The sequence below is a fragment of the Branchiostoma lanceolatum genome, chromosome 2, assembly GCF_035083965.1.
Source record: "Branchiostoma lanceolatum isolate klBraLanc5 chromosome 2, klBraLanc5.hap2, whole genome shotgun sequence".
In the NCBI taxonomy this organism is placed as follows: Eukaryota; Metazoa; Chordata; class Leptocardii; order Amphioxiformes; family Branchiostomatidae; genus Branchiostoma; species Branchiostoma lanceolatum.
The window spans coordinates 6,058,950-6,072,353 of record NC_089723.1 but is presented as its reverse complement, the minus strand read 5'-3'; the positions used below and the strand labels follow the sequence as shown (position 1 = coordinate 6,072,353).

At 42.5% G+C, this 13,404-nt stretch overlaps 2 protein-coding genes across 2 annotated transcripts; both read left to right on the top strand.

Annotated features, from left to right (window-relative positions):
- Window positions 1–9: 9 nt before the first annotated feature.
- On the top strand, window positions 10–3,854 carry LOC136427258 (kelch repeat and BTB domain-containing protein 8-like). The gene is made up of 5 exons (XM_066416066.1): window positions 10–194; window positions 1,109–1,322; window positions 1,717–1,856; window positions 2,008–2,610; window positions 2,819–3,854. Exons 1-5 carry the CDS (start codon window positions 88–90, stop codon window positions 3,528–3,530), a joined length of 1,776 nt encoding a protein of 591 aa, XP_066272163.1. The 5' UTR covers window positions 10–87; the 3' UTR covers window positions 3,531–3,854.
- Window positions 3,855–5,051: 1,197 nt separating this feature from the next.
- On the top strand, window positions 5,052–13,290 carry LOC136427259 (liver carboxylesterase B-1-like). Its single transcript, XM_066416067.1, has 7 exons — window positions 5,052–5,185; window positions 6,399–6,739; window positions 7,311–7,490; window positions 8,147–8,710; window positions 9,079–9,235; window positions 9,834–10,062; window positions 11,770–13,290. Exons 1-7 carry the CDS (start codon window positions 5,134–5,136, stop codon window positions 11,966–11,968), a joined length of 1,722 nt encoding a protein of 573 aa, XP_066272164.1. The 5' UTR covers window positions 5,052–5,133; the 3' UTR covers window positions 11,969–13,290.
- The last annotated feature ends 114 nt before the right edge of the window (window positions 13,291–13,404 follow it).

Genomic DNA, 13,404 nt, shown 5'->3' with positions numbered 1-13,404 from the left:
GGTCAAAGGTCAAAATTGGAGGGAAACTTCGAGCTACACACGCATACGTGTTTCTTTCCTTGGTATTAGCTCAAGCAGTTGCTAAACATGAACGTAACCAATGAGGACTACCCTAAGGAAGTTCTCTACGAACTGAACGAACTGAGGAAGCGGGCTGAGCTGACAGACGTGGTTCTGGAGGTGGAAGGAAGAAGGTGCTGTAAGCTGAAACGAAGGGGGAGGGGGGCAGAGTCAGGAGCGAAATAATTTGATACTTATAGAGTACTTGAATAGAGTGAAATTTTCAGCCAGGTTAGCCTGGAATGCCAGACTGTTTCCAGGGCCTAAACAGGCCAGCTCCTCGGTTCTACTGCTAGGATCAACATGCCTTTTAGTGGGTCTATTAAACTCAAGGGGGGAAATATTATGTGATGAAAATTATTTGTGGGAATGTTGGTCGAGGAGCTGACCGGCCTATGTATGGAGGCCTTGGCAAGCAGGCTACAGCCAGGTAGAAACACTTTGACCCGCACTTTCCTTTTCGTACATTATTGTTTTCCATATACAAATGTTATATCATTATGCATTTAAACAATTAAACTGTGTTGATATCGAATGTGAACGAGCCCCATGAGAATTATATTATGAAGAAAAACCTTGTTAGATAGTACCTCATTATTATCAACAGTAGTACTAGCACTAGTAGTTGAAAAATTACATTATTTCAATTATTAATGTGGTCATTATATCCTTCAATGCAATGAGTAAAAGTGAGACTTTATACATGCAATTTGTACTAATATAAAACTGCCAGGCGGCAGACCACTTAATAATACCCCACATGTACTATAAATCTGGAAACTTTCGCAGTGGTTTTATTACCTTTCCACTACAAAATTATCCCACCACGAATATCTCTCCCTGAATTGTTTCAACCACAAATTTAAAACACAGAGAAAACTCCTTTGAAATAAAATAAAACTACTGCAAGCGTAAATAAGTTTCAAGTAGCTGAGATTTTAAAGTGTTAAGGAGCTAGTGATTTTCCAGACTTTGCCCAAAACTATTTTCCATATCTTATATCATAATCCAGTTAAAGTAACAATGGAGCAAAACTATGTTTTCCCAGTTTCCCCTGCCATCGCTCCATCCTGGCATCGTGCAGTCCCTACTTCCGTACCATGTTCACCAGCGGCTACGCGGAGGCCAAACAGGAGAGGATCAGCATCCAGGATGTGGCTGAGGTAGCCATGGCAACCATTCTGGACTACGCCTACTCCGGCCGCCTTCAAACAGAGCCAGACCAGGTCCAGGCTCTGATGTCTGCAGCCAAACTCCTACAGGTAAGGATAATGAATAAAAAGACTCTTTTTACACAACCAAGAGTTTTATTCCACCGACGTTTCGGTGACCATCTGTCACCTTCTTCAATGCAATTCTGACTGGTTCACATGGCAATGCAGCACAGGTGTTGCTGCTTATACATATTAATGAGATGCATTTCCAAACGCAAAATATTTACATATGTACAATCACGGGATGACATCACTATGCAGTCCCAAACGTAAAGAAGTGTAACACATACACAACTATCGATCAAGAAGCAATGCAACGATTATGGTCTATTCATTAAGGATGCGGTCCCAAACATGACTGAGTCTATATCCCCCCTCATCACGGTTCATGACTGGAGTGGATTTCCTGATCCATACAGTTTTTTGATTTTGTTGCTTCTAGGTTCGTTTTGTAGACCGCAAAGCAGCTGAATACATGAAAGACCATCTGGACGTGTCCAACTGTGTAGATGTTTTGATGTATGCTGACATGCTGGGGGACTGTGACCTATTTGAGGCCAGTGAGAGTTACGCTGCATTACGGTGAGTCCGATGACTGTGACACACATCATAAGATACATTATATCAATTTCATTGTCTTTCTCTATCAGCACTTTTAAGAAATACATTCACAATGTATGTATCTTAACATGTTTGAATCAACCCATTGAATTCTGACATGTACCTTTTTCAGGTTCAACCAGGTGGCACTACAACCCTCCTTTCTCCAGTTGCCACTGCCGCTGCTCCAGTCGTTCCTTAACAGGGAAGATTTAATGACCAATTTAGAAGACAACATCGTGCAAACGGCTTTAAAGTGGATCAAATTTGACCAAAAAGAACGCTTGCAACACCTTCCTGCCCTTTGCAGATGCTTCCGTCATTCCTTCATCAGCTCACAGCAACTTATGGAAATCGAGAGTAAGGGTCTGTCAACAGACAGCAAGTTGGTTTACAGTGACAGCACAACTCAGCGTCTGGGACAAACACGAACTGAAATGCAAATTTTCCTACATGGAGGTTTTTTAGACGGTAATTCCTTTGTCAGAGACCATGATTCTCAGCAGTGTGCTCCTTGCTATGACCCTTCTTCTGGTGGATTATATGCAATCAATATGCCTGAAAACCTGGGCAGCTTCTCTGTGACAGTCACTCCTGATGATGACCTGTACCTGGCAGGGGGTCTTAGCAGGAGCAGGATTGGTCAGATTGCTATCAGGCAGACGGCATTTTACCAATACAATCACCTGTTAAACACATGGGAACCAAGGTGTGAGATGATTTTACCCAGAGCCAGGTATGTCTTTCTCTTGCAAGCTTCCGCTTTTTTGCCTAAACTTACGGCATGTATGAAAAACAAAATTATAAGGTAATGGATAAAAAGGGGTTTCTCTGTTTAGTTCTGAATATGTCTTAGTAAAACTATGTTGAAGCCCCATGAGTTAATGATAGAAAATTGTTGGTGTATGTGTTGGTATCTTTGACTTGGAATTTTTCTTCCCCAGGTGTGGTCTGGTGTATCTGAAGGGGTACATCTATGCCATTGGTGGTAATGATGCTGAGAAAACAGTAGAGCGGTACAACCCCAGTTGTGATGAGTGGACATCCATACCACCCCTCCCTCGTCCCATGTCCTCAGAGCTGTGTGCTGTGACCCTTGATGGCAGTATATATGTCATAAGCAGGAATGGCTGCTACTGCTTCAGTACCACAGAGAATACATGGAAGAAGATAGAAGACATGATTCACCTACCATCGCATCCACAGGCCATTACGTATCGGGGAAGCATCTACTGTGTAAACTGCTACAAAGACTGGGGATCAAAATGCTCATTAACTTGTGTAGAGAGGTATGACCCTACAAAAGGTCAGTGGAAGTTGTCAGAGAATGGTTATTTTTACTTCAACAAAGCAGCCCTGATGGAATATGGAGAGGCTATGTACCTCCTCACTAAACCCAACAACATTGATGGAACAGACCAATGGAGCAGTTCAACTTGGGAAAAAGAAAAAACTATGATTTTCATTTACCAGTACCAACCAGAAACAGACTCTTGGCTGTATCTAGGAGACAAGGGCAGGCTGGTTCCCCCCTTGGCTCGGTGGTTGGGATACGGAAGTAGAGTAGATTGCCTGACGGCAAGGTTGATCCCAATGTGCCTTGTGGATTCAAATGCATTTGAGGACCTGGAAGTACCTCCTCCTTTGGGCCACTGAATGTCGAAGATGTTTCGTAAACAGATTGTGTCACCATCCGTTCTGTTTGAAATGTGGAATTGAAATTTTCTTGTTTATACAGCTAACGTTACACATATTCTTCCATTTTAACAAGTTGACAATTTCCTGTATGATTTATCTACATGCACGTTTACAGTTCGTTGTTTTACAGAATACACTGTGAATGCACGCTTGTCTTGGTTACTTTTACTTCTGTACCCCTTCCAGAGTAACCTTAGTACAACGTCTGTTTCAAGTACCATAGTTATAAGTGCTTTGCCACAAATGTGGTTTATTTAGTGCAAATAAAGTTTCTGAACCCCATCACATCGTACATGAATGTTACTTTTACTTACATGAATGGACATACATGTAGTTACTAAGGAGTTTATGATTGGTGTATTTCAAGTGGCTTGGTGGGACATAATTCAGTACATCAGTATTCAAGTACCATAGCCACAGGCTTGCTCAGGTGTAAGGGTGAAAGTTTAATTGGGTTGGAGGGTTTGGGTGTGGTAGTCTGGGCGTGGTAATGAGTCAGTCTATCTGTTCATGAATAGACAATTGTCATGTCACCTGAAATAACATTCTTTCACGCCCTGTGTTTACCTTAAACACACTAGAGACAGCGGGAAAGATAAGAAAAATGTTGAGTCGTGGTATGGAACTGCTGGACGGTAACATTTAAAGGAGTCCTAAACTCCAGAAGACGGTGTTATTTTCCACTAGATTAGTCTATTCATGAACAAATGCCTAAGAAACCAAGCAATGCCTACAACCAAGAAAACCTCCTTGCTATAACTTATTACTTCTAAGCGTGATCATACATTTATTCTCACGCACGCACACACCACATGGACAGCACTGCGTAGTTATGAAAATCATACACATGTGTGACATTCAAGGTACATGTAACGTTACTACTATAGGGCATATGTTACAGTGGAACCTTCTCATTGGAGACAAGCATAAGAAACATTGAAATAACACCTTGTGAAAGTACTTACCCTAAGTTCAATCTCAAAAATTATTCTGCACCACATAGCCACAAGGGTATACTTGATAACTATGCAAAGAAAACAGGCTGTTTTCCAGCTCGAACGACGAGTACAGATCCTGGAAGTAAACAAACCTTACATTTGACCCAGATTTCGGCTGTATTCATCTGCTCAGGGCAGACCTGACCAAAATACTCACATATGTTCTTACGCCAACTTATCTGGTGAAATCAACAAATTCTGACCAAAATAGGCAAAGCTTAGACCCTACCTTTTCTTTCTAAACAAAAAAGTCTCCTGATTGGGTCAAAGTTTTCAAGGAAAATAAAGGTTTTCAAGGATTCTAAGTTGGCACTACAAAGCTCATTTTTGGCCTCCGCCGTGCATGTCCACTGTAACATCTACCCTATACAACTGCACTACTGCAGGGGTAGCAAACCATTTCTGCCCTGGTTATTTGCTTAACCTCTGCGCTAACGTTACTTAGGAGGCGTGGCATGTGGGTCATCGTCCTCTAGTTTGGTTGAGTCACCGCAAACAGACGCGTAGAAAGACCACGCCAACCTTAGTTCCAGTCTTACACGTACTCATTACCTGCTCTGACAATGGCCAGTGGGACCATGTTTCTCATGCTACTAGCATGCCTTTGGGCAACAGGTGGGTTTTGTATGGCATATCTAATACCTTTTGTTTGAACAAAAATCTCGAGCACAGAAGGTAAATTAGTTACTTAACATACAATTGGCAAAGGGTTCAGAGGTTGTCGGTTAACGTTGATAAACACAGCTAGTCTCTACCAGACTAACTACGCAAGGGTTTTACTTGCAGGCTCCGTAAACGGGCGAAATGTGATTTTCACTGTGGACTGACTCTACTGGCTAATTATTCCTTTTTCTGCCGAATTCTACGATTCATACGCCCGTGAGAGGGCCTAGTGGAGGCTAAAACACAGCAACCATCCTCCGTAACGGACGTTGAAAACCACGAATTTACTTGTTCTCGGCTGCAAAGAGTATTCTATTCTAATAAGAGCTATACGTGTAAGACCTGCAAGTCCAACATAGTTTTAGAAGTGCTTGAGTATTTTTGTGGATCGCCTCTGTTTCTACATGTCTCAATACACACGACAACGTATATAGACTTTGCCATGCAAACTCAGTGCTGTTTAAATTGTTCGTGATAGTAAAGGGGTCAAATAGCAGTGTGGTTAAGACGGTGATGCCTGCCATCTCTGGCTGTCTTGAAGTATGTATATCTGTAAGAAGAAATGGAACTATGTGTTCTCACAATATTGACATGGTCATTATTTCAATTATTGCTCGCACAAGGCATTGTTTCCTACGTTGGGAAGGGCTATAGCCTGACGAATCGCGCTCCTAGTGGCCAGCCGGCCTCTAACCGCCATCCCCCTTGGGCTGGGGGTCAGTAACCTCCGGCCGAGAGCTTGTGTAAATACAGGCTAGGAAGGGCTACTGCACCAGATTGTGAAATGTGACCTACTTCGATCGCGAGTAGCACGTGTGATTTGTCGTTACCTTTGCCAAAATGGTTATGTTTTCGGTGCCGTTGTTGTGTGTGTGTGTGTGTGTGTGTGTGTGTGTGTGTGTGTGTGTGTGTGTGTGTGTGCGTGCGTGCGTGCGTGCGTGCGTGCGTGCGTGCGCGCTTTTGTGTGTGTGTTTGTGTGTTTCTGGACAGCATAACTTCAGAAGTTAACGCTGTGGATGGATCTGTATGATATCTTATATATCGGAAGGTAATTCCGACACGAAATACACGTTTGATTATGACCCCCTAATAACGGCTTTCTGTGGTACGGCATCAGAAATATGTGTGTTCTAAGATGGCCGATATTGCCATTTTTCTACCCCAGCTGCTGCTGAAAGCGGCGATGGCGGTCGTACTGTACCTACCACCGGTGGGGATGTGCGTGGAACAGTACAGTACATCAAGGATCTGCCCGACAAGCCGATCTACACTTTCTTGGGGATCCCTTACGCAGCGCCCCCTGTCGGAAACCTGCGGTTCCGCGCACCACAGCCTGCAGTTCCGTGGGAGGGCGCCATTGACGCCACAAAGCCCGGTCCCTACTGTCCACAAGGTCCATTGATCTTCCAGCTCTTCCCCTTCAAATTTCATCACTACGATTTCGACGAAGACTGCCTCACGCTGAACATCGAAACACCAACAGTTGAAAAAGATGCCGAATTGCCTGTAAGTTATTCTATTCAGTATCATATATTCTTTAAGTGGTATCCTCTGTTTCTTAGTTGAAAAAAAATAGAACAGCATACATGCTGACTCAATAATCTAATTACCATACCCACGTCGATGTTGAAGAATAAGACAGTTCCAAGTGCGCATGTGCAGTCGTGATGCATTATGGTCTAAGGTCAAAGTTTAAGGACGCTGGCCATTCTTTTTCTATATTCCATTGAATTATATCTTAGACACAATACGCATGCGCACTGGTTAATTCAGAACATAGCACAGTTATAGGGCTTCCTGCCCTATCACATTGGATAGATGTACGAAATCGGATGTCAAATGTCACCTAGACAAGTATTCATGAAAAAAAACATTCACAGGGTTGTTCGACATATAAACTGCCCATCTAGTGCATAATTAGCGCATTTTATACGGCACAGAGCGTCCGTAATTGATTCAAAACAAAAATGGTGACCTATGACCTGTGCACCTGTGTCTCATAATGACCTTTACCCTGTTCGTACGCAAAATTATGTGTATGTGTCAAATCCATATTTCAATGAAAATTACCAATTAGGTAATGCTGTGGATCCACGGAGGAGGACTGTCCATGGGTTTTGGGTATGTCGTGCCCTTCGCGGCCATGGTTGCCCAGCAAGACGTCGTGGTCGTGACGATCAACTATCGTCTGGGCGCCTTGGGTTTCCTGAGCACTGGGGACGAGAACGCCCCTGGGAACGTTGGCTTCATGGACCAGGTTAGCTACTTCCGCTACATGCTAGCTGCCTAGCGTGCCACACGATATCTTTTATCATAAAACATGATGTATTTTATGTAACATTATTATTTTTGCCAGGTGAAAAAATTGATCAGGTGGGAATAGTAATGTTCTTGAACATGGGGCTAAGAGTTTATCAAATACAAAGTCAATCTTATTTGTATGCTTTCCGATATTGGTCAATACAGTATACCTCACCTTAGACTGAATACACTATGACTTAACTTAAATCTAATGCAGTTTTCAGTATAGCGCAATTTTATTCGTATACAAAGCCATTCTAGGGGCATATTTTACAACCTTATTTGTAAGATCATTAAGTTACTCGTGAAATTTTAAAGTGTGCTGACAGAATTGCACTGTATTCAATATTGTTACGTATACTAATGAAATTGCGCTGAGATTACTAAAATAAAATACTAATATAATAGAATCGCAGTATATTTATAAAAATTGCTTAGTGTGCAAATTCAATTAAATTGTGCTACAACTAATTATCATACATTTTTTAGAGGACTTCATATTAGGCTTGTGTGAAATGTTGCCTTTGTTGGAAAACGACAGTATCTGTACATGTTTAGTGATAGAGAAAAGCGAGATGTTCCATGACATTTTAATGTGATTCTCATCCACAGGTGCAGGCAATGGCTTGGGTGCAAGAAAACATCCGAAACTTCGGAGGGGACCCGGACCGGGTCACAATTTTCGGCGAGTCGGCCGGTGGATTGAGCGTAGGCTATCAAGTCGTCTCCCCTCTTGGTAAGGGTCTATTCCGGCGAGCGATCTCTCAAAGCGGCACCTCTTTCACCATGGAGGTTGAGGAGAAGCCTCTGGAGTTAGCTGCCATCTTGGCAGACGAAGTGGGATGTGAGTCTAAGGATACGGCGATCCTGGTACACTGTTTAAGGCAGAAGACTACAGAAGAAGTCGTCCAAGGTGCTGAACGCATGATGAAGTTGGGTAGTGGCGAATGGGGCAAATACTTCGCTCCCGTTTTTAACGAAGACTTTCTTCCAGAACACCCGAAGGATCTGTACAGCCGCGGCCAAGCCAATGACGTAGACTATCTTCTTGGAGTAAACAACAACGAGTTCGGATTTGTGATGCCATCCATGATGAGTGCTAACTTCGGGCAAAAAGGAATGACAGAAGACACCTTTATTCTCGAGCTTGAGCAACTCATAGAGAGAATCTACCCGGTAGGAATATGAGTAACAAGCTTTCTTTATAATAACGTTACTTCTGGAAGGCATTCACATTATGTATTTGTATTCATTGAGAATGAAAAAAATCCAATACACTGGGTCAGTGATCAGCTAAGGCATCTCTCCCTGGCCCTGGTAACGGCTGACCGACAAAATTACAGACGAAGTTTACAATAAATGGAATAAAAAATATCACACTATGTATTTACATTAACGCATGCATGGGCAAAACTGGAATTGAATTATGATTTGTTTTTACATTCAGTCATGTCGTACAAGTGGAGGTCAAGGGTCACTTCCTCCAGAGAAATTCGCTACGATTGGTCCACAACTGACTAATGCTACCATTATTTTTTAATCAGGGTACAAAGAAGGACAGTATCATAGCAGCCGCTCGGAAAGTGTACCGTGATCATGACAACCCAGACGATCCAATAGCCGTCCAGCACCAGTACACACTATTCGCCGGCGACCAATTGTTCGTGGCTCCAACTGTCGAGACCGCAGGAAAACATGCAGGTAATAGAATTACATGTTTGTGTTTATAAAAGATACATGTACAATTACAGACATCTTTTTTTTTTTATTCGGAAGTAAGACCGATATCATGTCTTTATGGTATGGTGCACTAAGTTTTGATTAATTGAGTATTCGGATCTGTGACGGGGGGCGACATAAACTTTCTGGCACTTGTACCCAATGTATAATGTCGGCAATGTCACGTGTTTGTTCATTTGAATATGTTGAAGACCAAATAACGACCAAAAATTCTAATAATGTTGAGACGCCGTCTAACTCTCCTTGGACAGTGACAGCAGCCGGTGTAGACTTCCAACCACCTTTGACCCCCGTGGTGACGTCACACTTCCGGAAAGTGACGAGTCCTCAGTTATCCTGAAAAAGACTGGTTAAAAAATTGGCTAGTCCCAATCTTAGGGTAGTAATTCTTCAACGTACTCCAAGGGCTGGGGATCACCAGAGCTCACAGGAGGATCTATGCCGAGAGCAGACAAACATGGCGTGACCTAGGCTACGCATGTCTGAAGCCGCCATGTATCAGTCCCTGATGCCCGCGAATGATGATGATGATGATAATAATTTCTGTTTTTCCCCCCAGAATCTGGGTCTAAGGTCTACCTTTATGAAGTTCACTACGCGCCTTCGTCTCACGCTGCTGGCCGGCCGAAGTGGGTTCGGTGTGATCATGGAGACGATCTGCCCAGTATGTCCGGTTGGCCGTTCCTGGACATACATCTAGCGGCCGGAGGCGTGCTTCCATTCTCATCGGAGGACAGGCAGTTTAGCCGCGACATCATGACGTACTGGGCTAATTTTGCTCGCACCGGGTAAGTCCCTTACCGTGTGCTATGAAACAAATTAAAGGAGCGCTTGAACCCCCACTGTTACACTACTCCCCCTTTTCTTTATAGACTCGTCCCGAGTCTCCGAGCACGATATTCCCTGTGTGATCTGATCGTTACTCACACGGCCGGTGTGGGAACCAGTGAAACAAATCAAAGGAGCGAGTAGAAACAAGTGATCCCAACCGAAATTCGAACCCTCGCCGAAACCGGCAGCCCAGATCACACGCACGCCTTAACCACTAGGCTAAAAGGTCGCGACCAGTTAGACAGGTCAGTTGGAGGCGCTTGAACCCCCACTGTTACAGCTATACTACTTTTCATTTACCCTGGGAGCCAGACTAGGACCGAGCCACTAGCAAGTCCCATCGGCGGCCCGAGACAGTCAGCCCGCCCGATCTGAATAAAATTAAGCTCCGGAGAGTGGACCGCGCCCTTGAATTCCCCCCGTTGCGCATGCGCTAATTTGTATCTGGCGGGCTTAGAGCTTTGGGGCTGCCGAAGGAATAGGCTAAACGGCCCGATAGCAGTCTGACCCCCAGGGTACTTTCCATTCAGATCTAGCATAGATAAGGGATGAGCGCGATCTAAAGGGTGACTCTTTCTAAGGGTGACGATGTGTAGTGCAAAAAAGTGAGCGGTGTTAGATTGAAACTCAACAGAACTTAAAGCAAGATGGCCGGAATACTCTCCCACACACACACCGCGTTTGACGAAAACTAGAAATACTACTTTAACAACTTCTGATGATATATCTAGCTGACCATCGAGCGAACCTATGATACACGAATTAAGTATGAAGAAATTCTATATGTATAATTTTGTACCTTTATCATTTTTTCAGTACTGTGTTATTTCACATTTATGTTTCTTTAATTTTAGGTATTGTATTATACTATTGACAGATGTTTTTGACAGTTATAATGAATGACTTCAATAATTGACTGTGTTCCTTGCTTGATCAAGGCGTTACTAGTGGGGTAGTGGTGGTCTGTTTCCTGTTCCGGTCTACTGCTTATATTTCGCTATCTACTGGTATTTTCATTTCATGATGTTACATATGTTGTTTTAGTTTGTTCCACTTCGTTCCATTTCGTTCCATTTCGTTTCATTTTGTACTTTCGGGGGACCCGTGGAGACTACGTCATTTAAGGCCATGTCATATTCATCGTACGATTGATGCAATATCGCAGACGGAGAATATTCTCATGATAGTTGTAAGTCTGTCTGAGAACTTAAATTTGTCGGCAGTTGCTTCCACCACAGCCTGATTAAAGGGTCCCAGAATATACGAAATGGAACGAAATGAAACGAAATGGAACGAAATCTTACGGCATCAAAATTGTACGACGACTTACAACAAAGGAGACCGCACCGGTACTGTTAATTAATGTTTCATTCAGGCCTTAATATCTAGTTAGAATTCATGTAAAACATGTGTCCTTTTTTGCTAGCTGTCGTTGATTGGTTTTTGCGTAATACATGTTTGTGATTCTAAATCTGGAATTTTTTTCAGAATTTGTGTATGTATTTTGTATTTATGTATTTATATTGACATTGTGTTTTACTCTTGTTTTATGTTTATGTTTTTGAGCAGAAGGTGTAATACACATGCATGTATAAGCAATTGTGTTTTTTGCCTGACACACTTAAAATATATGTGAATTAAATATGAAATAATAATTTTTTCAGGGACCCGTCTGATCCTACCGGTGGCCCTGCTGGCAGCCCCGCGGTACCAGAGTGGCCCCAGTACACACCTGGCAACCCCACCTACATGAAGCTGGGACTGACGTCATCTTCTGACGTAGGGCTATACCCTGAAAGGATGGCATTATGGAATGACGTCATTCCTAAACTCGTGGCGTCGTCCGATAAAGAGGAATTATAGTGCAGTAAGAAATGGCCTGCTATATCCCTCATAGCTACACACACACGACATGAATCGTTAATATGGATGTTTCCCTCAAAACTAGCATATTCAGAGAATTCCAATAAACAAAAATGTACCAATATAATGTACCATATGTAACACAAATATAGCCATTGCTCATCATAACCATAATCAGATATATATACCATTAGGCCACAGCAAGTAATTCTTATGGATGAAATCAGCGCGCTCATTAATTTTCGCCTGATTTCGAAATAAAAAACAAGAAATTTCATTGCCCTCCGACGGTGGTCAACATGCCAAAATTGACAAACATGTCGTAAACATTGACAGTCTAAGGTGTTTCATTGCATATGAATACCTAGTGTAGTTCCTGCCCATGATGGTATGACAAGCTGTTTTCTGCGTTTCTTCTAGTTAATTGAGCTGTATACACATCTTCAAGAAGAGTTTAATGTTGACAGTCTAAGGTGTTTCATTGCATATGAATACCCAGTGTAGTTCCTCGCCATGATGGTGTAATAACAAGCTGTTTTCTGCATTTGTTCTATCAAGAACATTATATGAATAATTGGGGGGGGGGGGGTCTAGTTGATATAGCTGTATACACAAGGTGTTTCATCGCATATGAATTCCCAGTGCAGTTGCTTCAGATGATGGTACAACAAGCTCTTTTCTGCATTTATTGTAGTTAGTCTATTGAGATGTATACACATCTACAAGGACATGTTTACATTGAATCAAGGAGGTTTCATTGGTTGAATACAGGAATAAAAGACTTGTTGGTCTCCTCAATTCTTGTTTAACAAGACTTATGATCTCAAAATTTGAAAATATAGGAATCTTGTTTGTTTTTTTGCCCGCCTTTTTTTACGCCCTATCTCATTAGTTTTGGAGTCTGCGGAGGATGTCATCCATAAAATTTACTTGCTGTGGCCTAAGTTTTCTCCGCCTGTTTAACGCCGTGCGAGCATGTATTTATGCTAGGGTATATGATGTAGAATTGTGCTAGGCTAACCCATTATCGTCTACATCAGTCTTTTCCCTTCTAGCGCTATGCTTGAAGAACAAAGACCAGAAAAAAATGCACAGTAACTGTCGAAAGTAGTCTACAGACAAATGACAGTAAAGTCACAATGTTTGTCCCTCCGCTTGCCTGACGCGATGGAAGAAAATAATGTTTGTGTTGTAAATTTCTCCGACATCAGCAGCACGTGGCGTTCACGTGATAAACGCATGGCCACGATGTTATGCCGTGCAAAAATGTATCATCTGAGCGGGGGTCACTAGGTTGTATTAAACCTTTCTAAAACTGGCAAGCGTTTCAAACCTCGAATCACCATGGATAGTCTGAATATCAAAGAAAGGTCAAGTTAACGCCAGCTACGTTTAAATAAAAATTAAAGATACTAGCTATCGTGTAAGTTAGAAAA

Bases quoted from the DNA above. Each gene is read 5' to 3' on its own strand.
- LOC136427258 (XM_066416066.1), top strand. From the start codon at position 88: ATGAACGTAACCAATGAGGACTACCCTAAGGAAGTTCTCTACGAACTG. The intron at 195-1,108 runs GTGCTGTAAGCT...ATGTTTTCCCAG, and splicing joins CTGGAGGTGGAAGGAAGAAG to TTTCCCCTGCCATCGCTCCA. The intron at 1,323-1,716 runs GTAAGGATAATG...TGTTGCTTCTAG, and splicing joins CTGCAGCCAAACTCCTACAG to GTTCGTTTTGTAGACCGCAA.
- LOC136427259 (XM_066416067.1), top strand. From the start codon at position 5,134: ATGGCCAGTGGGACCATGTTTCTCATGCTACTAGCATGCCTTTGGGCA. The intron at 6,740-7,310 runs GTAAGTTATTCT...ATTACCAATTAG, and splicing joins AAAAAGATGCCGAATTGCCT to GTAATGCTGTGGATCCACGG. The intron at 7,491-8,146 runs GTTAGCTACTTC...TCTCATCCACAG, and splicing joins ACGTTGGCTTCATGGACCAG to GTGCAGGCAATGGCTTGGGT.